Source organism: Hemiscyllium ocellatum, chromosome 38, assembly GCF_020745735.1.
Source record: "Hemiscyllium ocellatum isolate sHemOce1 chromosome 38, sHemOce1.pat.X.cur, whole genome shotgun sequence".
NCBI classification, from domain to species: domain Eukaryota; kingdom Metazoa; phylum Chordata; class Chondrichthyes; order Orectolobiformes; family Hemiscylliidae; genus Hemiscyllium; species Hemiscyllium ocellatum.
In genome coordinates, this window is record NC_083438.1 from 35,095,532 (window position 1) to 35,119,285 (window position 23,754).

General features: G+C 46.3%; 2 protein-coding genes across 4 annotated transcripts in view; one reads left to right on the forward strand and one right to left on the reverse strand.

Annotated features, from left to right (window-relative positions):
- LOC132833880 (uncharacterized) overlaps positions 1-4,687 on the reverse strand; it is a 50,277-nt gene extending 45,590 nt beyond the window's left edge. For 2 of the 3 annotated variants that reach the window (XM_060852535.1, XM_060852532.1), the window contains exons 1-2: positions 3,683-4,687; positions 2,521-2,593 (exon numbers count right to left, since the gene is read on the reverse strand). The gene's annotated coding sequence lies outside the window, so the exon portion shown is untranslated. The remainder of the gene's footprint in view (positions 1-2,520; positions 2,594-3,682) is intronic. The other variant, XM_060852533.1, reaches the window with a different exon arrangement.
- A 183-nt stretch (positions 4,688-4,870) lies between these two features.
- Positions 4,871-6,775, forward strand: dhrs4 (dehydrogenase/reductase (SDR family) member 4). The gene has a single exon (XM_060852490.1). The coding sequence runs from the start codon at positions 5,075-5,077 to the stop codon at positions 5,837-5,839; it is 765 nt and encodes a 254-aa protein (XP_060708473.1). The 5' UTR covers positions 4,871-5,074; the 3' UTR covers positions 5,840-6,775.
- Positions 6,776-23,754: the final 16,979 nt, after the last annotated feature.

The following is a 23,754-nucleotide window of genomic DNA, read 5'->3' on the forward strand; positions in this document are numbered from 1 at the left end:
TCAACATCTGCAAGTAGGGTTATGAGACAGGACCAGAGATGGGTAGCATGAGCATCTGGGTACTGCCTTCCATGAGGGTAAGAGGGAGGGCCAGGAGGTACAGAGTAACAAATTGCTGAGTTCTGTTGAATCATCAACATTTTAGTGTAAAAAGCTGCAATCATTTCCTTTGGAGGAGAAACATTGGACTGTCCAGAACAGGCCTGGGGCAACATTAACATCAAGGTAGCCTTTGTTGTGTCCTAGATGGTATTGCTACATGTGGAGCAAGAAGATGGTCAGTCCATTATGCTCTCCACAATGTCACAAAGATAGCACTTCAGATTATGCAATGAAGTTACAGATTAATAGATTCCTGTAATAACTGGAAATGTATCAGAGGCAGGAATGAGAAGTTTTTTGGAAAAAGATCTTATGACAGCCCCACATATCTCTAACTCAAGAAGTCTTATGTCTGGGTCAAGAATATGATCTGACATGCATTGCTTACAACGTGTTCAAACCGGCATCATTGATAATTATTTGTCTCCTTTCCTTCATAAAAGTTATTTATACAACTATGGGTAAGAGCTGGGCTTTGGAACTGATTGTAAGTTTACCAAAAAGCCAGCAAAGGTACAATGGCATCCAGTAGTGGATAAATCTACAATCAGTAATTCAAAGGATCAGGAAGATGCCATGTCGCTGTTGAATCCTATTCTGTTGCATCATGATATTCATTTCAACTCCTTGCAGAGGTCACCTTACAACTATGTCACAGCAATTGTATAATGTTATATCTATCTAATTGTAGTTGTCCTACTTTTTCATCCATCTTGCTATGAACAACATCTGCATTCAAAGAGCATTTAACTCTATTTTCAACATTTTTCCTGTTTGTCTTGTTGGTTGATGCTCGGTTATGTTTGTATGCTCTGTTGCTTTCACATTCTGTCTTTATGCATATTGAAACTCTGCACTAATGCCTTGATCATTCTTCAGAAAGTTAATAATCCTCTCTCACATGAACACCCTTGCCACCCTTCCAATTAAAAAACCCTCGTTGTTATTCGAGTTACACATTCTGTTAAGAGACTCGACCTACTGTGATTCAAGTTAAGCCTGTCTCAGTGTATCAGCACCTTCTTTCCTCAGTGCTAGCATCAATATCACACTGGAAACCATTTCTCCCATATCAATCTTTGAACTCTAACCTTTTTTGCTCTATGCCAATTTATTTGTTGCAATCTGCAGATTACCACTGTTCTAGTCTGTTTTTATTGTAAATTAAAGTTATTAGTCTTGTGGATCATTGGATCCATGTGGATCATTCCCTAACCGCTCCCAATTCCTTTCCAACCTTGCAATGTTCTCAGCCTTGGCACAGGGCAAGTCATCCCTACTTCAGGACTGAAATTCCCAGCTGGAGAGAAGATTATCTCTTCCTGTAATTTGACGGTCCCCTACAAATGCAGACAATTTCAGAATGGTCATAATAGTTGAACTGGCTCTAATACATACAGTTGTTAGTTTGCCCATTCTTCCCAAGGCTCCAAAAATCTCAAGTCTATTGGACAAATGCCATTTTCGGGATTCCCGTACTTGTTGTCAACCTGCCTGCCTTAGTCACGGACTAAATTTGAAGTGTTTAACCATAGCGGAAACAAAACAAAAAAGTGTTCAGGTAACTTTCTCCTTCCCCAATGTGCCAGTGTTCTGAACCTCAGACTCTTGAGCAGACTTCTTTGGTACTACTGTGTGCATGGTGTTGTTCTTTCCTGCATTGTGATAGTGGGTGATTGGCAGCAGTTAAGAAGCCCCATCAAATTCCACATGATTGTAAGCACCTTAAAGAGTGAAGAATTTTCTAAAGACTTGTTAATCACGAATGGAGTGAAGCAAGGCCGTCTTAGACTTAGACTTAGACTTACAGTGTGGAAACAGGCCCTTCGGCCCAACAAGTCCACACCGACCCGCCGAAGCGCAACCCACCCATACCCCTACATTTACCCCTTACCTAACACTACGGGCAATTTAGCTTGGCCAATTCACCTGACCCGCACATCTTTGGACTGTGGGAGGAAACCGGAGCACCCGGAGGAAACCCACGCAGACACAGGGAGAACGTGCAAACTCCACACAGTCAGTCGCCTGAGTCGGGAATTGAACCCGGGTCTACAGGCGCTGTGAGGCAGCAGTGCTAACCACTGTGCCACCGTGCCGCCCACCGTTTCGTCCTGTCCTATAAAGGATGATATTCTTTGTGTTTTCTGGAAGCTGCCTAAATCATTTCTCAGCATTTGTCAGGAACAGGTTATTTAGCTCCACCATTCAATGTAATCATCCTGATCATCTGTTGTGTGTATTTTTCGCCACCATCTGCAAATCCCAGCACATTTACAGGTATTTGGAAATCTATACATAACTTTTACCTCACAATTATTGAAAAATATTGACCACGATATCACATAGAAGTAATACATAAAGTCAACTAGTACAGAAATTAGTCCAAGACCAGAAGCTATTGACAAATTAACCAACCTCAGCAGTACTCTTCTTTCTCTCCAGAGTTATTCACAATGATCTGGACATCAACGTCAGAATTACTATATTGCTTCAGAGGCAACAAAACACTGTTAAGGATAACGAGGAATTGTTTTTTTTTCCCCAGAAAGACAAAATATACAGAATGGTTTTTCTTCCTACACTCTGATATTTATAAATCACCTCTTCAGACATGTTATGACGCATTCTGGCTTTTCACGCAAAAGATAGGGACAGTACTGTTCTGGAAGAACTTTTTTCCCCATGATCTTGCAGGCTTGTGAGGGATAGGCATGCAAAAACAGTAACCTTTTGAGAATAAAGAAGTGGTGGAAGCTAGAACAATTACAACATTTTAAAGGCAACTGGATGGATATATGAATAGGAAGGGTTTAGAAGGATATGAGCCAATGCTTGCAAATGGGACTACATTAATTTAGAATGTCTGGTCGGCATGGATGAGTTGTACTGAAGGTTCGGTTTCCGTGCTGTACATCTTTATGATTATCCCAGATCAAATAGCAATACACCACCTCAAATCTCCCCAACCCCCACCTCATACCAGATTCAACCCTCCAACCCCACACTGTCCTCTTGACCTATCTGAAAATGTGTTGCTGGTTAAAGCACAGCAGGTTAGGCAGCATCCAAGGAACAGGAAATTCGACGTTTCGGGCCAGAGCCCTTCATCAGGGCTCTTGACCTATCTGTCCAAGTCCTTTCCATCTATCTGCTCCACCTTTCCCACCAACCTACCACAATCACCTCCTGCCTGCATCCAACTATTGCCATCACACCAAGTTTTCCCCCAGCCCCACCCTACTATTTATCTCTCAGTCCCCCTCCCCCTTTACAGACTTTATGAAGGTCTCTCAAGCCTGAAATGTTGACTCTCTTGCTCCTCAGATGCTGCCTAACCTGCTGTGCTTTTTGCAATACCACAATTTTCAATTCTGGCTCTTCAGCATCTGCATTCCTCATTTTCTCCTACAATTCAGCCTCTGACCCTGCTTGACATCCCCAACAAGCTACTAAAGAGAAATCAAAGAATTGGGACAGGATGTTTTGTCAGATGAGGGCTCGTCCGAAAAAGCTCTTCTGCAGCAATTAATTGAAGAGTGTTGACACAGAGAGACCAAAGTTAATATTTCAAGGATACTCGAAGGTCTCAGGGGAGGATGTCATTTTAATACTGAGACATGGGCAAACCTGGCACAAGATAAATCATTTTCTATGCCTCAGAGTTCTCAGTCAAGGTAGTACCTTCAATAAACAGTAGTTATGCTGGCCTGGAGGAAAGGTGAGCTACACAACGCTACAGCAACAAGCATCTCTTTCACACCAACAATATACATAGGTCCAACACGCAGTGGACGCTCTGGTGCAAAAAAATTATACAGCCATTTTCAAACACTTTGTACAGGAAGATCAACTCTGTGCATTCTACTTTATGTCATGATCATTGTAGAAGTTGAAAGACAAATGGCCAAACTGGTGGTAGGTCATTTTAGTGACTTCTGCAGAAGGGTCACTGGAATGGACATGTTAACTTTTTTTGTCTTTCCACTGTTGGTGCCTGACTTCCTCCCCCCCCCCACCCACAGGAATTACTGTTTCTGTTTGTTGTAGCTCATTCTCGTTTGGTAAAAACCAGTGCCCACCCCCTACAACGATAACACATCTCCTGGTGCACCATTCATTCCTGTCTTTCTGGTTTGAGTCACTCCAAGTGGAGAAACAGCATCCAAGAAGGAATTGTCGTCTCATTAAGTAGTCGAAACAGCGTATCCATGAACTGAAGATGGTTCTTAAATCGCCGAGGTTCATGTGTAGGAAATTCCCATATTTTAGAGCGAGAAAAAAAGAAAATGTGTATAAAAACCAAAAATGGAGATGTTAGTCCGGCTTGTCTTGCGTTTTTTCTCAATTCCTTTCGGTACTTTCTCGCGTCAATAGAAACATCTCCCTCAGACTCAAACCTCACCTGGACCCAGCGACCGTTATGCAAATCAGCGACTGTTATGCTAATCGGGTGACCGTTATGTTAACGAGACGACGGTTATGCTAATTAGACCGGAACGCCGCGAGCCCTTCCAAGAGAGTACCATGGGGGTCAGAGTATCCCGCACCTCCCCCAATCCAGCCCCTCCGCTTCATTGACCAACCGCCGGTGACTCCGTGATGTCTCTTGTTTCCCCGCCCCCCCACCACCTTCTTTGTCCCTGGACCAATCGTTGAACCGAAATCCAGTCTTGTGACCGTGGACCAGCCCGACTCATGTGCTGATTGGCCGCGCGTTTTAATCAGGGCTCCGATTGGCTGGACTGTGCGCCCCGCCCCTCCCACTCGCTTCCTCGCCTCAGACTTTCCCCGAGGACATGAGGAGTGGTAATACGCTCAGCACGTGACCTCTAAAGTGAACTTCACCCCGTGTCACGTGAGCCGCCGTGCCTGGGATCCTACTTCCTGACCATTGCAGAGGGAGAGATATTGGATTGGGTAGCTTGGACATTTGGAGCACTTCCTGCTTTCCTTCCCAAAGCTTCAAACCATGCAACTCGGGGTGTTGAGTGGCAAGGTGGCCATGGTCACTGCCTCTACCCAAGGGATTGGACTGGCCATTGCCAGGCGCTTAGCCCGGGATGGAGCCCAGGTTGTGATTAGCAGTCGCAAGAAGGAAAGTGTTTGCGATGCGGTGGGGCAGTTGCAGGCGGAGGGTCTTTCTGTTTCGGGCACTGTCTGCCATGTGGGCAAGAGGGAGGATCGCGAGGCCCTGGTCAGCGAGACGCTGAAGCGCCATGGAGCCATCGACATCCTGGTGTCCAACGCCGCAGCCAATCCCTTTGCAGGGAAGGCCCTTGACTGCTCTGAGGAAGCCTGGGATAAAATTTTCGAAATTAATGTGAAAGCAGCTTTCCTCCTGGCCAAGCTGGTTGTGCCTCACATGGAGCAACGAGGCGGTGGCTCCATTGTGCTGGTGAGCTCTGCTGCTGGCTACCAACCCTTCGCTACCATTGGGCCCTATAGTGTCAGTAAGACGGCTCTCCTGGGCCTAACCAAAGTGTTAGCCACTGAACTGGCCCCTGCCAACATCCGCGTTAACTGCTTGGCCCCAGGCATCATCAAGACAAAGTTCAGCTCTGCGTTATGGTCAGATGACAGCTTGCGCCAAGAGTCTGAGGGAACTATCGCCATGCGCCGGATTGGGGAGCCAGAGGAGTGTGCTGGCACAGTCTCCTTTCTCTGTTCACAGGATGCAGCATACATCACTGGGGAGACAATAGTAGTAGCTGGAGGTTTACACTGTCGTCTTTAAACTAATGTTTGGGCTATAGGAATACTTTCCTCAACTTTCATTCCAGTTGCCTTCCAGGCATATTCATGCTTCTCTCATCTTTATAACATTCTGCTTGTCTTAAAAAAAACACAAATGCATTTTTGTACTCCTACACCAATCCTTCACTCAACCCCTTCAAATCAATGCCTCTACAATCCTGAGATTCCTCAATCCGCTTGTTCTGAGCATTTGAATTTCCTCACCTCTTCCATTGTTGGCTGTGCCTCCAATTGTCTAACTTCTGCAATTCCCTCCCAAAAACTCTTTTCTTACTCTTTCATTAAGATGCTCGTCAGTACCTACTTTTCAATGGCTTCTCCTGATATCATCTTGGGGGTGGCAGGGGTTGGTTAATTAATTGTATCTGATATTTTGTCCTGTAAAATATTGCCTGAGATTTTACAATGTTAAAGGTTATCGAAATATGTTGTAATATGTGATTCCAGTCTTAAAACTGTATAACATTTAATTGCTGTCTGAAATGGCTGGGCAAATCAATTGTTTCAAATTTCCAATTCCTTCAGAGTATTCTATAATATAGAGCATTTTGGAAAATCATAGCAAGTGCATGTATCTCTACAGCTACCTCTTTGAACCTGAGAGTGCAACTCATCCGATCTTGAGGATCTTTCAGCTCCTAACATAAACATAAACCATAATCAGCTGAAGGTTTGCTACTACAATGTATTAAAATCTTGCTTCCATTCAGTCGGGATTGGAGAAGGAATTGAATGAGCTATTTAATCCAAAAAAGCATTTTCATTTTCAAGTATGTTGTACAAAGTAGATTGGCTACAAAACAATATTATTTACACACCATTCAAACAAATGTTTGATACAGGAATTAACCAAGTGTTATATTTTTATATTTAAACAACTAATTTGTTCTAAATTGAAGGAACAATAAATCACTCACTTTACTGGATTTTACAATGTTGTAGTCTGATCATTCTCCCTTCAATTCTTAAATATCAATTCTCTTTTTTTCACCCTTATGAAAGGTGTTGTCTATACAATCCCAAATATTAACCCGAACAAACCGATGCTACATAATATGAATATAAGTTTCATGGTAGACATTGCTTTATCCCTCTTACCTTCTAAAAAGAATGATTCTGTCCTACTAGCTGCTCTCTATTATGGATGTTTCCCTGGGTTACTTAGTTGCCGTCTGAGTCAGAGACAGTCAAATGTTTGATTGCCCAGGAGTAACTCTCTGCATTAAGGCAAGAACAACACTTGGGAAAAGTACTTTATTGTCTATAAAGCAGTTTGAAATGTCCTGAGGTTGTGAAGAGTACTATATTAACAGAAGCCTTTCTTTTAATACAATGGGGCGAGAGGCTGCTTTCTGTGTCATATACATTCCAACATCATTTATTTGCCATTACAATGGAGTATCTTTCTAAGTACAAACATCTCTATGCTTCATCCATTTGGTAACACAATGGCTTCTGTTGTTCGTGTTGGTTAATGAAGGAATTGCATTTTTTTTGTCCTTTTCTGAGAAATAGTATCCCTAAAACCAACACTGGAGGAACTGTTTCTGATGAAGGGTCGTCAGTCAAAAATGTTGACTCAGTTTTTTCCTCTGTGCAGATGCAATCTACTTTCTTGATTATTTCCAACTTTATTCTTCTGATTTTATTGAAGAATTTAACGTTGCCTTCGTTAATCTCCTTTTCAGGTGCTGACTTTAAATGTCTTATTTTGTTGCAGCCCGACCACACCCCCGGGCTTGTTGTCATTTCTGCCAAACGACCATGTTGTGTATGGGAGCTTTACTTGCTGAGCTGTTGGAATGAGCAGGGTCTCCAGTGCCCTGGTGGTGATTGACATTGCGATCAGCCAGTTTAAAGACAGTAATTGATATCAAGCCAAGAGTGGGTTGCCTTTGCTTGGATCCACTGGGGAGCAGTGCTGCGGTGAAGGGAAGGAAAATACCGTGGCTGGGGAAAATGGGGGATTAGGCTGGTTGTTTTTTTTTTCTTAGCTGGCTTAGACACAATGGGATGAGAGGCTGCTTTCTGTGCCCTATAGATTCCAAGAAATCCAAGCACCAATTAATGAGTATGAGCTTCCAGAAGCTTTCATTCTGCTTTATGCTCTGTTCCCACGTAGTGGCTTGGCTTCTCTGGACCAAGTGGTTCACTGCAATCCACCTTTTATTTCTGCCTTCAATAGACAGTGTGGATCCCAACATGGTCCACCCCCTTGAGATCGATCACATAAGGTCACCAAAAGCACTATCGCTGACTTTAGAATGGTTGGTAGAAAGTTATTCCCTTGCGTGGACAGTACTGAATTTGTAGAACAGTGATCCCATCTGGTGCATCGTCTTGCCTATGTCCTTTCAGTCGGCACCGTTTGAGCACATGGTAGGGACACAACCTCTGTGCTCAGAGAGGGCCCTATCCTCCCTCTCTTCTACCATCAAAGTCAAAAATCACATGACACTAGATCATAGTCCAACAGGTTTATTTAAAAGTACAAATTTTCAAAAAAAGAAATGCTGCTCCTTTGTCAGGTAGCTAGTGGGACAGGATAAATAGGATACGATTTATAGTAAAAAAACCAAAGTGAAATACAAATCTTGCAATGTATTAGACAAACCTAGGTGGCTGTTAAGTCTTTAATCACTTAGAATGGGGATGAAGGTTTCGATTGATTAATATGTAAATCCCAGAATTTTCTTCATAGCACTGCCCCGAGATATACTGATACGACTTTAAGTTATTTCATAAAAAGTTGATATCTCAACTCAGACAATGCATTAAGGATATGAGGTTAGAGTCTGTCCCATCCTGGAGTCAGATTGGTTTTATTTCCAAAGTAGGTATTTTATAAAATGTTACATTGACTGACTGCCTCCAGATTATGTGCAATTTCAACAAAATGCATTCAAGCCAATTTTGTATCCAATTGGCTATTCCTGGATCCCATGTGACAAACGTACTAACCACATGATGTTAAACCAGAAAGGGTATGGTAAAACCTTCCAATTACTGGGACTGGGTGGGGGGGGGGTGGTTTGAGCTATAAGGAGAGGCTGGGGTCTAGGCTGTGGCAATGGAGCTTCAGAGGCTGAGGGGTGACCTTTATTGAGGTTTATAAAATCATGAGAGGTATAGATAAAGTGATCGGCCAAGGTCATCTTCCAATGGTAGGGGAGTTCAAACGAGAAGGCACAGGTTTAAGGTGAGAGGGGTAAGACTTTAAAGGGACCGGAAAAGCAACATTTTCATGCAGAGTGTGGTGCGTGTGTGGAATAAGCTGCCAGAGAAAGTGGTAGTGGCTGATACAGTTACAATATTTAAAAGATATTTGGACAAGTGCATGGATAGGAAAGGTTCAGAGAGATATGGACCAAATGGAGGCAAATAGGGCTCATTCAGTTTGGGAAATCTGATTGGTTTGGATGAATTCGAAATGTGTGTTCCCATGCTGTTTGACTCCATGAGTCTCACTTTTGCAGACTGAATGTTGTTCCACCAAATCTTCCTGCAGTGTCCTGCTTTCTCCAACACCATCGAGGTTTTAGTCAAATCTATTTTTGGCCTTATATAAATATTCTAATTAATCTCTGGTTTTGACTTTGTTCATTCAAACTGATTGGAGAAGGAGGCAGAGCACGCTGTTCACACACTTCCAAAACACCCTGCAGAAAATGCAGTGCCGTTTGGGCCTCTGAACTGTCAGTAATGTGCTATTTCAAAAACACAATGGACAATGTCTAGGTAAGTGCAAGATCAATAAAGAGTTTGTCACTCGCAGGATAATGTAACCCATTCTTTTGTTCAGCATTCTCCTGACCCTCATTGAAGACTTGCCCCTGGCAGCCATCTGAGATTATAACCAGGTAAAAACAATGACTGCAGATGCTGGAAACCAGATTCTGGGTTAGAGTGGTGCTGGAAAAGCACAGCAGTTCAGGCAGCATCTGAGGAGCAGGAAAATCGATGTTTCGGGCAAAAGCTCTTCATCAGGAATACAGGCAGATTGCCTGAAGCGTGGAGAGATAAATGAGAGGAGAGTAGGGGTGGGGAGAAAGTAGCATAAAAGTGTTCCGAGGCAGAAGATGAGGCATTATTCCTCCAGGCGTCGGGTGGTGAGGGAGCGGCGGTGAAGGAGGTCCAGGACCTCCATGTCCTCGTCAGAGTGGGAGGGGGAATTGAAATGTTGGGTCACAGGGCGGTGTGGTTGTTTGGTGCAGGTGTCCCAGAGATGTTCCTTAAAGCGTTCTGCTAGGAGGCGTCCAGTCTCCCCAATGTAGAGGAGACCGCATCGAGAACAACGGATACAATAAATGATATTGGTGGATGTGCAGGTAAAACTTTGGATGTGGAAGGCTCTTTTAGGGCCTTGGATGGAGGTGTGGGTGCAGATTTTGCAATTCCTGCGGTGGCAGGGGAAGGTGCCAGGACGGGGGGGAGGGGGGGCGTGGACTTGACCAGGTAGGCACGGAGGGAATGGTCTTTGCAGAAGGCGGAAAGGGGTGGGGAGGGAAATATATCCATGGTGGTGGGGTCCGTTTAGAGGTGGCAGAAGTATTGGCGGATGATTGGAGAGAGACAAATGTAATTCTTCTCTTCAGGAAAGGAAATAGGGAAATCCCAGGCAATTACAGACCAGTAAGTCTCACGTCTGTCGTCTGCAAGGTGTTAGAAAGGATTCTGAGGGATAGGACTTATGACCTTCTGGAAGAGCATGGCTTGATTAAATGCAGTCAACACGGCTTTGTGAGGGGCAGGTCATGCCTCACAAATCTTATCGAGTTCTTTGAGGATGTGACTAGAAAAGTTGATGAGGGTCGAGCTGTGGATGTGGTGTATATGGACTTCAGCAAGGCATTTGATAAGGTTCCCCTTGGTAGGCTCATTCAGAAGGTCAGGAGGAATGGAATACAGGGGAACTTAGCTGTCTAGATGCAGAATTAGCTGGCCAACAGAAGACAGCGAGTGGTAGTAGAAGGAAAATACTTTGCCTGGAAGTCTGTGGTGAGTGGTGTTCCACAGGGCTCTGTCCTTGGGCCTCTACTATTTGTAATTTTTATTAATGACTTGGATGAGGGGATTGAAGGATGGGTCAGCAAGTTTGCAGACGACACAAAGGTTGGAGGTGTCATTGACAGTGTAGAGGGCTGTTGTAGGCTGCAGCGGGACATTGACAGGATGCAGAGATGGGCTGAGAGGTGGCAGATGGAGCTAAACCTGGATAAGTGCGAGGTGATGCATTTTGGAAGGTCGAATGTGAAAGCTGAGTACAGGATTAAGGATAGGATTCTTGGCAGTGTGGAGGAACAGAGGGATCTTGGGGTGCAGGTACATGGATCCCTTAAAATAGCCACCCAAGTGGACAGGGATGTTAAGAAAGCATATGGTGTTTTGGCTTCCATTAACAGGGGGATTGAGTTGAAGAGTCGTGAGATCTTGTTGCAGCTCTATAAAACTTTGGTTAGACCGCATTTGGAATACTGCGTCCAGTTCTGGTCGCCCTATTATAGGAAAGATGTGGATGCTTTGGAGAGGGTTCAGAGGAGGTTTACCAGGATGCTGCCTGGACTGGAGGGCTGATCTTATGAAGAGAACTTGACTGAGCTCGGACTTTTTTCATTGGAGAAAAGGAGGAGGAGAGGGGACCTAATTGAGGTATTCAAGATAATGAGAGGCATTGATAGAGTCGATAGCCAGAGACTATTTCCCAGGGTGGAAATGGCTAACACGAGGGGTCATAATTTTAAGCTGGTTGGAGGAAAGTATAGAGGGGATGTCAGAGGCGGGTTCTTTACACAGAGAGTTGTGAGAGCATGGGATGCGTTGCCAGCAGCAGTTGTGGAAGCAAGGTCACTGGGGACATTTAAGAGACAACTAGACATGCATATGGTCACAGAAATTTGAGGGTGCATACATGAAGATCAGTGATCGGCACAACATCTGGGCTGAAGGGCCTGTTCTGTGCTGTACTGTTCTATGTTCTATGATTTGGTTTATGCGAAGGTTGGCAGGATGGAATGTGAGCACCAGGGGCGTTTTGTCCTTGTTACAGTTGGAGGGGTGGGGTCTGAGGGCGGAGGTACCGGATGTGGATGATATGCATTGGAGGGTATCTTTAACCATGTGGGAAGGGAAATTGCGGTCTCTAAAAAAGGCCATCTGGTCATCTGGTGTGTTCTGTGGTGGAACTGGTCCTCCTGGGTGCAGATACGGCGGAGGCGGAGGAATTGGGAATACGGAATGGCATTTTTGCAGGAGGTAGGGTGGGAAGAGGTGTAATCCAGGTAGCCATGGAAGTTGGTGGGTTTGTAAAATATGTCGGTGTCAAGTCGGTCGTCATTAATGGAGATGGAGAGGTCCAGGAAGGGGAGGGAGGTGTCAGAGATGGTCCAGGTAAATTTAAGGTCAGGGTGGAATGTGTTGGTGAAGATGATGAATTGCTCAACCTCCTCGTGGGAGCACGAGGTGGTGCTGATGCAGTCATCAATGTAGCGGAGGAAGAGGTGGGGAGTGGTGCAGGTGTAACTATGGAAGATGGACTGTTCTATGTAGCCAACAAAGAGAGGCATAGCTGGGGCCCATACGGGTGCCCACGGCTACCCCTTTGGTCTGGAGGAAGTGGGAGGATTTGAAGGAGAAATTGTTAAGGGTGGGGACCAGTTCAGCCAAACGAATGAGAGTGTCAGTGGAAGGGTACTGTTGGGGACGTCAGGAGCGGAAGAAACAGAGGGCTTGGAGGCCCTAGAGATGGCGGATGGAGGTGTAGAGGGACTGGATATCCATGGTGAAAATGAGGCGTTGTGGGCCGGGAAAACGGAAGTCTTGGAGGACGTGGGTGGTGTCTCGAACGTATGTGGGGAGTTCCTGGACTAGGGGGGAATAGGACAGTGTCGAGGTAGGTAGAAATGAGTTCAGTAGGGCAGGAGCATGCTGAGGCAATGGGTCGGCCAGGGTGGTCAGGCTTGTGGATCTTGGGAAGGAGGTAGAACCGGGCGGTGCGGGGTCCCGGACTATGAAGTTGGAAGCTGTGGATGGGAGATCTCCTGAGGTGATGAGGTTCTGTATGGTCTGGGAGATGATGGTTTGGTGATGGGGGGTGGGGTCATGGTCGGGGGGGGGGGGCGGTAGGAAGAGGTGTCCTCAAGTTGGCGTCTGGCTTCAGTGGTGTAGAGGCCCGTGTGCCGGACTATCATTGCACCCCCTTTATCTGCTGGCTCGATGGTGAGGTCGGGATTGGAGCAGAGGGATTGGAGGGTTGCGCATTGTGAGGGTGAGAGGTTGGAGTGGGGGATGAGGCTAGATAGGTTGAGGCGGTTAATATCCCGGTGGCAGTTGGGAAATGAAGAGGTCGAGGGCTGGTAATAGGTGTCCAGGTGGATGCAATGTGTTGGAGGTGGGCGAAGGGGCGCTCTGAAGGTGGGCGGGAGTCCTGATTATGAAAATAAGCTTGGTGGCAGAAGAAGTGTTCAACGTCATGGCGTGTATTAAATTCATTGATGCGTGAACGGAGGGGGATGAAGGTGAGTCCTTTGCTGAGGACTGATCGTTTGTCCTTAGTGAGGGGGAGGTCTGGAGGGATGGTGAAAACATGGTAGGGCTGGGAGCTGGGATCTGTTGTGGGTGTGGAGCTGAGAGTGTGGGCGGAGCCAGTAACTGGAGTGGGTGTGGTGGTTGGGGGGATGGGGGTGGAGTCATGAGCGGGGGTGGAGTCATGAGCAGGGGTGGTGTTCCCCTCAGGGTTCTGGGGGGCAGGGATGCTGACAGTAGGATCTGTGGGGGGGCATGTCAGCAGAATGCAGGTGAGTGGCGGTGGGGCGGAAGTGGTGGCAAACACGGCAGTGGGGGGGGCACAAGTCACTGAGCGTGTGATATTAGCGATGATCTGAGAGGCGGAAGTGATGTCACGTGTGGTGCATAAGGAATTGTGAGGGGCGGAAGTGGCTATGGAAGTGGCCATGTTGGGGGCGGAAGTGACATCATCAATCAGCGTGGGGATGATGGCTGCACCAGCCACATGGCTAATGGCGTCCGAGCAGTTCCAGAGGCCGAGGGAATCTACTGGAATGTTTGAGAGTGATACTTTCTCCCCACCCCCACCCTCCTCTCATTTATCTCTCCACCCTTCAGGCCCTCTGCCTGTATTCCTGATGAAGGGCTTTTGCCCGAAACGTCGATTTTACTGCTCCTCGGATGCTGCCTGAACTGCTGTGCTTTTCCAGCACCACTCTAACCCTGAGATTACAACCATAGAACCACAGGAATGATACAACACAGGAGGAGCTCATTCAGCCCAACTTGTCCAAAGACACCGAGATGTAATTTTTGAACCGCATCTTCCTGCACATGGCCTACTGCCCTGTGCTTATGATGTAGATCCATGTACTTTTTAAAAAAAAATTTAGGGTCCTGCCTGTACAACCAACTCCGGCACCAAATTCCAGACACTCACCATCGTCTGCATGCGTGGAAAGGTTTTCCTTCATGTCCCCTCTAATTCTTCTGTGATTTAGCTTGAATCTATGACCCCTAGTTTTGCCAAGGGAAATAGGTTCCTCCTGTCTCACTCTATCTGTACTCTTCACAATTTTGTATACCTCAATCTTGTCACCCTTCAGCTTTCTCTATTCCAAGGAGAACAAACCCAACCTCACCAGTCATTTTTGATTTGATTTATTTCTGTCACGTCTTGGGATACAGTGAAATATATTGTTTTGCATGCTATCCAGGCAAATCGTGCTTTACATGAGTACAGAACAGAATGCAGAATATAGTGTTACAGCTACAGGGAAAGTGCAGAGAAAGATTAACTTTAATATTTGTGAAGTCCATTTGAAAGTCCAAGAATAGTGTGGAAGAAGCTGTTCTTGAATCTGTTGTAGCTATGAGGACATGTTTCAATATTCAGGCAAAAGTGAGGACTGCAGATGCTGGAAACCAGAGTCTAGATTAGATCGGTGCTGGAAAAGCACAGCAGGTCAGGCAGCATCTGAGGAGTGGGAAAATCAACGTTTTGGGCAAAAGCTCTCAATTTCCAGGTTTGGCAATATTTTATTAAATTTTGTCTGCACTTTCACTAAAGTGGTTAAGTCCTTGTGGATTTAGCAATATGTCCTTGCTGCTTCATCTGATCCCAAACCAATTTCCTTTCCCCTTTTTTGTACCATCTCTAAAATAATCCCCAAATCCGTTAACATCACTGTAATTTTTCCCCTGCTTAAGCTCAACTCTGCCTCTGTTAGCTCTGGTCCTGACTCTTCTAACAATCCCCTGGCTATTTCCTATTCTTGGCGGTGGAGGTTCGTTGGGACACCATGTGAAAAGTGCACTTTAATATTAAAAATTATAACACCAGGTTACAGTCCAACAGGTTTATTTGGAAGCATTATCTTTCAGAGCACTGCACTTTCATCAGGTTACTACCTGATGAAGGAGCAGTGCTCCCAAAGCTAGTACTTACAAATAAACTCGTTGGACTATAACCTGCTGTGTGCTTGTCCAGCCCAGTTCAACACCGGCACCACCACATCATCTGTATTAATATGCAATTGAAGCTTTCCACCAGATGGTGGTGCTGTACCACCAAAGCAGCTAATTCCATTGCATCATTTTGCTGCTCATGGGTTTATTTATTCAACATTAAGTGTTTCCATAGTGGCACTCATTGCTTTCTCTTGCACAAAAATCATTCTTTTACTAGTATGGGTTCTTGTGGTGCAGGTTAGATTCCCTACAGTATGGAAACAGGCCATTTGGCTCAACACATCCACACTGACTCTCTGAAGAGTAGCCCACCCAGACCCATTTCCCTCTGGCTAATGCACCTAGTACTATAGGTAATTTAGCAGTGCTATTTCATTGACCTACACATCTTGGATTATGCAGTGGTGTTTGCTGAGGTTCGTCCCGAGCAGCTCCGTGGCGCGGGAGTCCATGCTGTACGGTCTGTTCCCCAGGACGCATACCGAGACGAACGTCAACTGTGCCTGGAGGATTATCAACTTGGTGAAGGACGCTCTCTGGGCGGTCTGAGACCTGTTGACCTTCCAGCTGAAGGAGTTGACCCAGACTGAGTGTTGCAGACTGGCACATTCCAAGGTCCAGGACTACGTGTTGAAGGACGTGCTCAAGCCTGGGGCAGCTGCTGCCAGGGTGAGGTGGGGAAAGACCACTGTGTAACATCTGCCTGCCTAAGAAGAACAGGGGGCCCACGCAGTCTTTTAGGCTCTGCTGACGCCTCAGCTAAATATATGGACATATGATTGATAAACATACAGACCTGTATATACAAATGATAAATTCTGATCCCTGAATGCATATGTAATTACATATGTATGGCATGACCAACTGTACAGACCATCAAATTATTTTATGAATAAAGTATATTTTTGAAAGGAGGAAACCCACACAGACACGTGAGGAATATGCAAACTTCACACAATCACCGAGGCGGGAATCAAACCTGGGTCCCTGGTTCTATGAGGCATCAGTGCTAACCATTTGAGCTACCATGTCACTCCCAACTTTTCACCATTTAAATAGTAGTCCATTTTATTGTGTTCCTACCAAAATGGATGACCTCACATTTACCAACATTGGACTCCATCCATCAGATCCTTGCCCACTCACTTCACCTATATTCTTCTGCAGACTTTCAGTGTCCTCTGCACATTTTGCTGTCCCACTCATCTTAGTGCTACTGTGGGGTGGTACAGTGGCAAGTACTGCTGCCTCAAACCTCCAGGGACCTGGGTTTGAATCCCACCTCGGGCAACTGTCTGCATGGAGTTTGAACATTCTTCCCTGTGTCTGCGTGGGTTTCCTCCCACAATCCAAGGATGTGCAGGCCAGGTGAATGGGCCATGCTAAATTGCCCATAGTGCTAGGTGCATTAGTCAGGGGTTAACAGGGGACTGCGTCTGGGTCGATAACTCTTTGGGGACTCAGTGTGGACTTGTTGGGCCGAAGCACCTGTTTCCGTACCGTAGGGAATCTAATCTAATCGAAATGGTGCAGTGGTAGTGTCTCTACGTCTGAACCAGGAGGTCTAAGTTCAGGCCTCACCTGCTGCAGAGATAGGAGATAAAATCTCTGAACAAATTGGTTGGAATTTGTTATTTCAGATTTAGATTTCATTATACATGTACTCAAGTACAGTGAAAAGTGCATAATGTCACCACACATGGCATCATTTTAAATATCAAAGTAGATTGACCATTTTATGGAACATTTAGCAAGGTTAGATCTCATGGAATACAGGGAGAACTAGCCATTTGGATACAGAACTGGCTCAAAGGTGGAAGACAGAGGGTGGTGGTGGAGGGTTGTTTTTCAGTCTGGAGGCCTGTGACTAGTGGAGTGCCACAAGGATCGGTGCTGGGTCCTCTACTTTTTGTCATTTACATAAATGATTTGGATGTGAGCATAAGAGGTACAGTTAGTAAGTTTGCAGATGACACCAAAATTGGAGGTGTCGTGGACAGCGAAGAGGGTTACCTCAGATTACAACAGGATCTGGACCAGATGGGCCAATGGGCTGAGAAGTGGCAGATGGAGCTTAATTCAGATAAATGCGACGTGCTGCATTTTGGGAAAGCAAATCTTACCAGGACTTATACACTTAATAGTAAGATTTTAGGGAGTATTGCTGAACAAAGAGACCTTGGAGTGCAGGTTCGTAGATCCTTGAAAGTGGAGTCACAGGTAGATAGGATAGTGAAGGCAGCGTTTGGTATGCTTTCCTTTATTGGTCAGAGTTTTGAGTACAGAAGTTGAGAGGTCATGTTGGGAGGTCATGTTGCGGCTGTACAGGACATTGATTAGACCACTGTTGGAATATTGTGTGCAATTTTGGTCTCCTTCCTATTGGAAGGATGTTGTGAAACTTGAAAGGGTTCAGAAAAGATTTACAAGGATGTTGCCAGGGTTGGAGGATCTGAGCTACAGGGAGAGGCTGAACAGGCTGGGGCTGTTTTCTCTGGAGTGTCGGAGGCTGAGGGGTGACCTTATAGAGGTTTACAAAATTATGAGGGGCATGGATAGGATAAATAGACAAAGTTTTCCCTGGGGTGGGGGAGTCCAGAACTAGAGGGGCATAGGTTTAGGGTGAGAGGGGTAAGATATAAAAGAGACCTAAAGGGCAACTTTTTCACGCAGAGGGTGGTATGTGTATGGAATGAGCTGCCAGAGGAAGTGGTTGAGGCTGGTACAATTGCAACAATTAAGAGGTATTTGGATGGATATATGAATACGAAGGGTTTGGAGGGAATGGGCCAGTGGGACTAGATTGGGTTGGGGTATCTGGTCGGCATGGACGGGTTGGACCGAAGGGTCTGTTTCCATGCTGTACAACTCTATGACTCTATTTCCACTGTGTCTGTTGGAATGACCCTGACTTCCTGGTTGTTCGCTATTTCAATAAGCCACCTTGCTCCCATGCCATGATTTCTGTCCTGGGACTGTTGCTATGTTCCGATGAAATATAACACAAAAGCTCAAGGAACAAGCACAAGCTCATTTTCCATTTCAACATTTTATAATCTGCATTTGTTTCTATAATGTCTCCCCTTCCTTATAAGTTCCAATGAGTACAGTCCCAATTTACTCAATCTCTCCTCATAAGCCAAATGTCCCAATTCCGGAATCAACCTAGTGAGCCTCCCCTGCACTCTCTCCAGTGCTAGTACATCATTTCTCAAGTAAGAAAAGCAAAACTGTACACATTACTCCAGGTGTGGCCTCACTAACACCCTATACAGCTGCAGCATAGCCTCCCTGTTTTTAACCTCCATCCCTCTCGCAGTGAAGAACAATATTCCATTTGCCTTCTTAATTACCTGCTGCAAATGCAAACCAACGTTTTGAGATTCGTGCACAAGGACATCCAGATCTCTCTGCACAGCAGCATGCTGCAATTTTTCCCCATTTAAATAATAGTCCATTTTGTTGTGTTCCTACCAAAATGGCCGACTTCACATTTACCAACATGGTCCTCCATCCATCAGATCCTTGCCCAGTCACTTAACATATATCCTTCTGCAGACTTTCAGTGTCCTCTGCACACTTCGCTGTCCTACTCATCTTAGTGCCATCTGCGATCTTTGACACACACTTGGTCTCCAATTCTAAATCTGCTATCTAAATTGGAAACAGTTTTAAATAGCACTCACCATTGAGTTTCACAACATCAGGATATAAACTCTCTCTTCCATTTCTCATCCATCTCTCACCCTCTTCTAGCCGGATCTTATTTGTGTCTTGTGGGCTTTGCTTTAACATTTATTTTACATCTCTACTGTTCCTTAACCACCATTAACACTCCCTTTGTCTTTAGCACTGGGCATTCTCACAATCTGTTCCAACGGCACAAAACTCACCACTGTCCAGCCCCTTTCAGTTCTGAGCAACAGCATATCAGATTTGAAACTTCAACTCTGTTTCTCTCTCTTCACAAATGCTGCCAGACCTGATGAGTCACAGAGTCATACAGCACGGAAACAGACCCTTCGGTCTAACTCGTCCATGCCGACCAGATATCCCAACCCAATCTCGGAACACCTGCCAACACTTGACCCTTATCCCTGCAAACCTTTCCTATTCATATACCCATCCAGATGCCTTTTAAACATTGTAATTGTACTAACTTTCACTACATCCTCTGGCAGCTCATTCCATACACGCATCACCCTCTGCGTGAAAAAGTTGCCCCTTAGGTCTCTTTTATATCTTTCCCCTCTCACCCTAAACCTATGCCCCTCTCGTTCTGTTTTTATACAAAGATATGAACCAGATATGGTGGGCGGCATGGTGGCACAGTGGGCGGCACAGTGGCACAGTGGTTAGCACTGCTGCCTCACAGCGCCAGAGACCGGGTTCAATTCCCGACTCAGGCGACTGACCGTGTGGAGTTTGCACATTCTCCCTGTGTCTGCGTGGGTTTCCTCTGGGTGCTCCGGTTTCCTCCCACAGTAAAAAGTGAGGTCTGCAGATGCTGGAGATCAGAGCTGAAAATGTGTTGCTGGTTAAAGCACAGCAGGTCAGGCAGCATCCAAGGAACAGGAAATTCGACGTTTCAGGCCAGAGCCTGATGAAGGGCTCTGGCCCGAAACGTGGAATTTCCTGTTCCTTGGATGCTGCCTAACCTGCTGTGCTTTAACCAGCAACACGTTTCCTCCCACAGTCCAAAGATGTGCAGGTCAGGTGAATTGGCCATGCTAAATTGCCCGTAGTGTTGGGTAAAGGGGTAAATGTAGGGGTATGGGTGGGTTGCGCTTCGGCGGGTCGGTGTGGACTTGTTGGGCTGAAGGGCCTGTTTCCACATTGTAAGTAATCTAATCTAAGAAGGGCCTTTCAGCCCTTCAAGCCTACTGTGCCACAGAATTAGATCATAACTGATTATCTTGTGTGTTGAGTTCCACATTCCCATTGAACCCCAATAACCCTTGACCCCACTGCCTATCCAGAATCTGTCTCACTCCACCTTAAAAGTATTCAATTATCTGCATCTCTGACAAGGTGACCCCCACTTTGAAAATAGCTCCCCCCAGTTCTGGACTGACTAACAAGACGTGACATCTTTTCCCCATCCACCTTGGTTAGACCATTCAGGATTTTGCTCCCTTCAGTTATGTCAGCTCTCACTCCCTAACCTCCAGGGGAAACAAACTCTCAGCCCAACACTTTCCTTGGAGGAGACTCCCTCACTCCAGGGAATCCCCAAAACCAGCTCCAATCCAATTACATCCTTTAAATAAGGAGTCCAAAACTGTTCACAGTATTCACAATGTGGTCTCACTGTCGCCCTGTATAAATTAAGTAAAACATTAATGCTTTATTGTTCAAATCCAAGAAAGATGCACATAGAAACCATACAGTGTTGAAACAGGCCATTCAGCCCACACCAACCCTCCAAAGAGAATCCTACCCCATTCCTTTTACTCTGCATTTCCCAAGCTAATCCACCTAACCTACACAACGTGCCTAACCTGCACATCTTTGGACTGTGGGAAGAAACCAGAGCGTCCAGAGGAAACCCACACAGACACGGGGAGAATGTGCAAACTCCACACAGACAGTTGCCCGAGGCTAGAATTGAACCAGAGTCCCTGGCACCATGTGCCACCATGCCACCCCAGATAAAGACGAACTCCCCTTAGCTTTTTGATGATTTGTTCTTGATTAGATGTTTTACCTGCCCACCATTTATGAGTTTCAGAATGTCAACTGAATTTGGTTCCTGTGAGGAAGATTAATCTCTCAGACTTCAAAATTGGGAGCAAAAATTCCACTTTTTAATGTTTTTGCTCATAATACTTCCACAAATCTACACCATGCTCTTATATTCTGTATTTAAAACGCTCTTTAATGTTTACTTGACTCTTCTTATGAAACTGAGCATATGTCTCTCGGATATTTATGAATCGGATTGCATTGAATATGAAGAACATCATTACCCAAACAGGGGTCTTCAGTTCACTGCCTCCAAATTTGACATCTCATTCAGAAGATAGCTCAGAAAAAACCAAGACACTGACAGTGTGTCGCTCCCTCAGCACTGACCCTCCGACAGTGCGGCACTCCCTCAGCGCTGACCCTCCGACAGTGCGGCACTCCCTCAGCACTGACCCTCCGACAGTGCGGCACTCCTTCAGTACTGACCCTCCGACAGTGCGGCACTCCCTCAGCACTGACCCTCGACAGTGCAGCACTCCCTCAGCACTGACCCTCCGACAGTGCGGCGCTCCCTCAGCACTGAGCCTCTGACAGTGCGGCGGTCCCTCAGCACTGACCCTCCGACAGTGCAGCACTCCCTCAGCGCTGACCCTGCGACAGTGCCCACTCCCTCAGCACTGACCCTCTGACAGTGCGGCGCTCCCTCAGCACTGAGCCTCTGACAGTGCGGCGCTCCCTCAGCACTGAGCCTCTGACAGTGCGGCGCTCCCTCAGCGCTGACCCTCCGATAGTGCGGCACTCCCTCAGCGCTGACCCTCTGACAGTGCAGCACTCCCTCAGCACTGACCCTCCGACAGTGCAGCACTCCCTCAGCACTGACCCTCCAACAGTGCGGCACTCCTTCAGTACTGACCCTCTGACAGTGCGGCACTCCCTCAGCACTGACCCTCTGATAGTGCGGTGCTCCTGCAGTACTGACCCTCCTATTTCTATGGCACCTTCCACTACCAGCAGATATCCCTGTGTGCTTTACAGCTTGTAAAGAGCTGTTCTGAAGCATGCTTGTTGTTGTAAAGTAGGAAAGGTTGCTATGAAATGGCAAACTCCATAAACCACTTGCAGGTACTGGCTCTCTAATATTAACCACACAACAATGGGGAGAACAACTCTTTTCTCCTTCAAATCAATGCATCTTTCATTTCTCTCAGAAGGGACAGATACGGGCAACAGTGTCACACCACACAGAAAAAGTGTGGCATTCCCTCAGCACTGACCCTCGGCCAATGCATCACTCCCTCAGTACTGACCCTCTGACAGTGTGGCACTCCCTCAGTACTGACCCTCCGACAGTGCGGCGCTGCCATAGCACTGACCCTCCGACAGTGCAGCATTCTCTCAGTACCGCCCCTCTGCCAATGCGGTGCTCCTTAAGTACCAACCCTTTGACACTGTGGTGCCCCCTCAGTACTGACCTCCAACAGTGTGGCACTTCCTAAGCACTGATCCTCCGGCACTGCGGCACTCTCTCAGCATTGATCCTCTGACAGTGCGGTGCTCCCCAGCACTGACCCTCTGGCAGTGAGGTGCTCCCTCAGCACTGACCCTCCTACAGTGCAGCATTCTCTCAGTACTGCCCCTCGGCCAGCACGGTGCTCCTTAAGTACTAACCCTTCGACACTGTGGTGCCCCCTCAGTACTGACCCTCCAACTGTGCGGAATTCACTTTGTACTGACCCTCCGACAGTGCGGCACTTCCTAAGTACTGGTCCTCTTGCACTGTGTTGACCCTCTGATAGTGTGGTGTTCCCTCAGCACTGACACTCCGACAGTGCAGCATTCTCTCAGTACTGCCCCTCGGCCAATGCAACGCTCCTTAAGTACCAACCCTTCGACACTGTGGTGCCCCCTCAGTACTGACCTCCGATAGTGCGGCACTCCCTCAGCGTTGATCCTCTCCGGCACTGCGGCACTCCCTCAGCATTGACCCTCTGACAGTGTGGTGCTCCCTCAGCACTGACCCTCTGACAGTGTGGTGCTCCCTCAGCACTGACCCTCTGACAGTGTGGTGCTCCCTCAGCACTCTTGTTGCTTCCAATAGCCATTCCAGATCAGAACGAAATTCTGTGAACATCGTTCAGGCCATTTGGCCCATTCACTTTATCCTATCGAAAGACTTTATTCCTCTCCAGCCCATGACACCTTCTTCTCATCCAAACAGTTGCTCAGAGTCCACCTCTATCACCTGACCCTGTATGAAATTAATTCCCCACATGTCCAGGGGGTTACACAGCGGCAAACCAAGCTTACATCCAGTGAATAAAAAAACATCTCAGAAGCAAAATAATCATCTCACAAACAATGTACACAAATCAAAACCTCATCTCTAGTCAGTAGTAATGTATGCTGGGACAGTGAATACTTTGAACAGAATTTGCTGTTGGGAGATCATTATGTGTAGCAAGAAGTTACTTTCTCTCATAACCTGCCCATAGATCACTTTGGAACATCATGCCTCATTAATATTGCGTATTGATTAATAATAACAGTGAACATACTGTGCTATTTACAACTGCAGCTGGAGACTGGTGTTTATTCTCTGTAAGACCATCTCTGACTGTCCTCAGAGAAAGTCTTTCCTTTTCAGGGTAAACAGGAATTGGACTTGTGTGAGGTAGATACAATTGGAATCTCTGACGAGATGGGAAAGTATTGTCTGACTCGTGTTCCAATGTC

Coding starts and splice junctions, on each gene's coding strand:
- dhrs4 (XM_060852490.1), top strand. CDS start 5,075: ATGCAACTCGGGGTGTTGAGTGGCAAGGTGGCCATGGTCACTGCCTCT.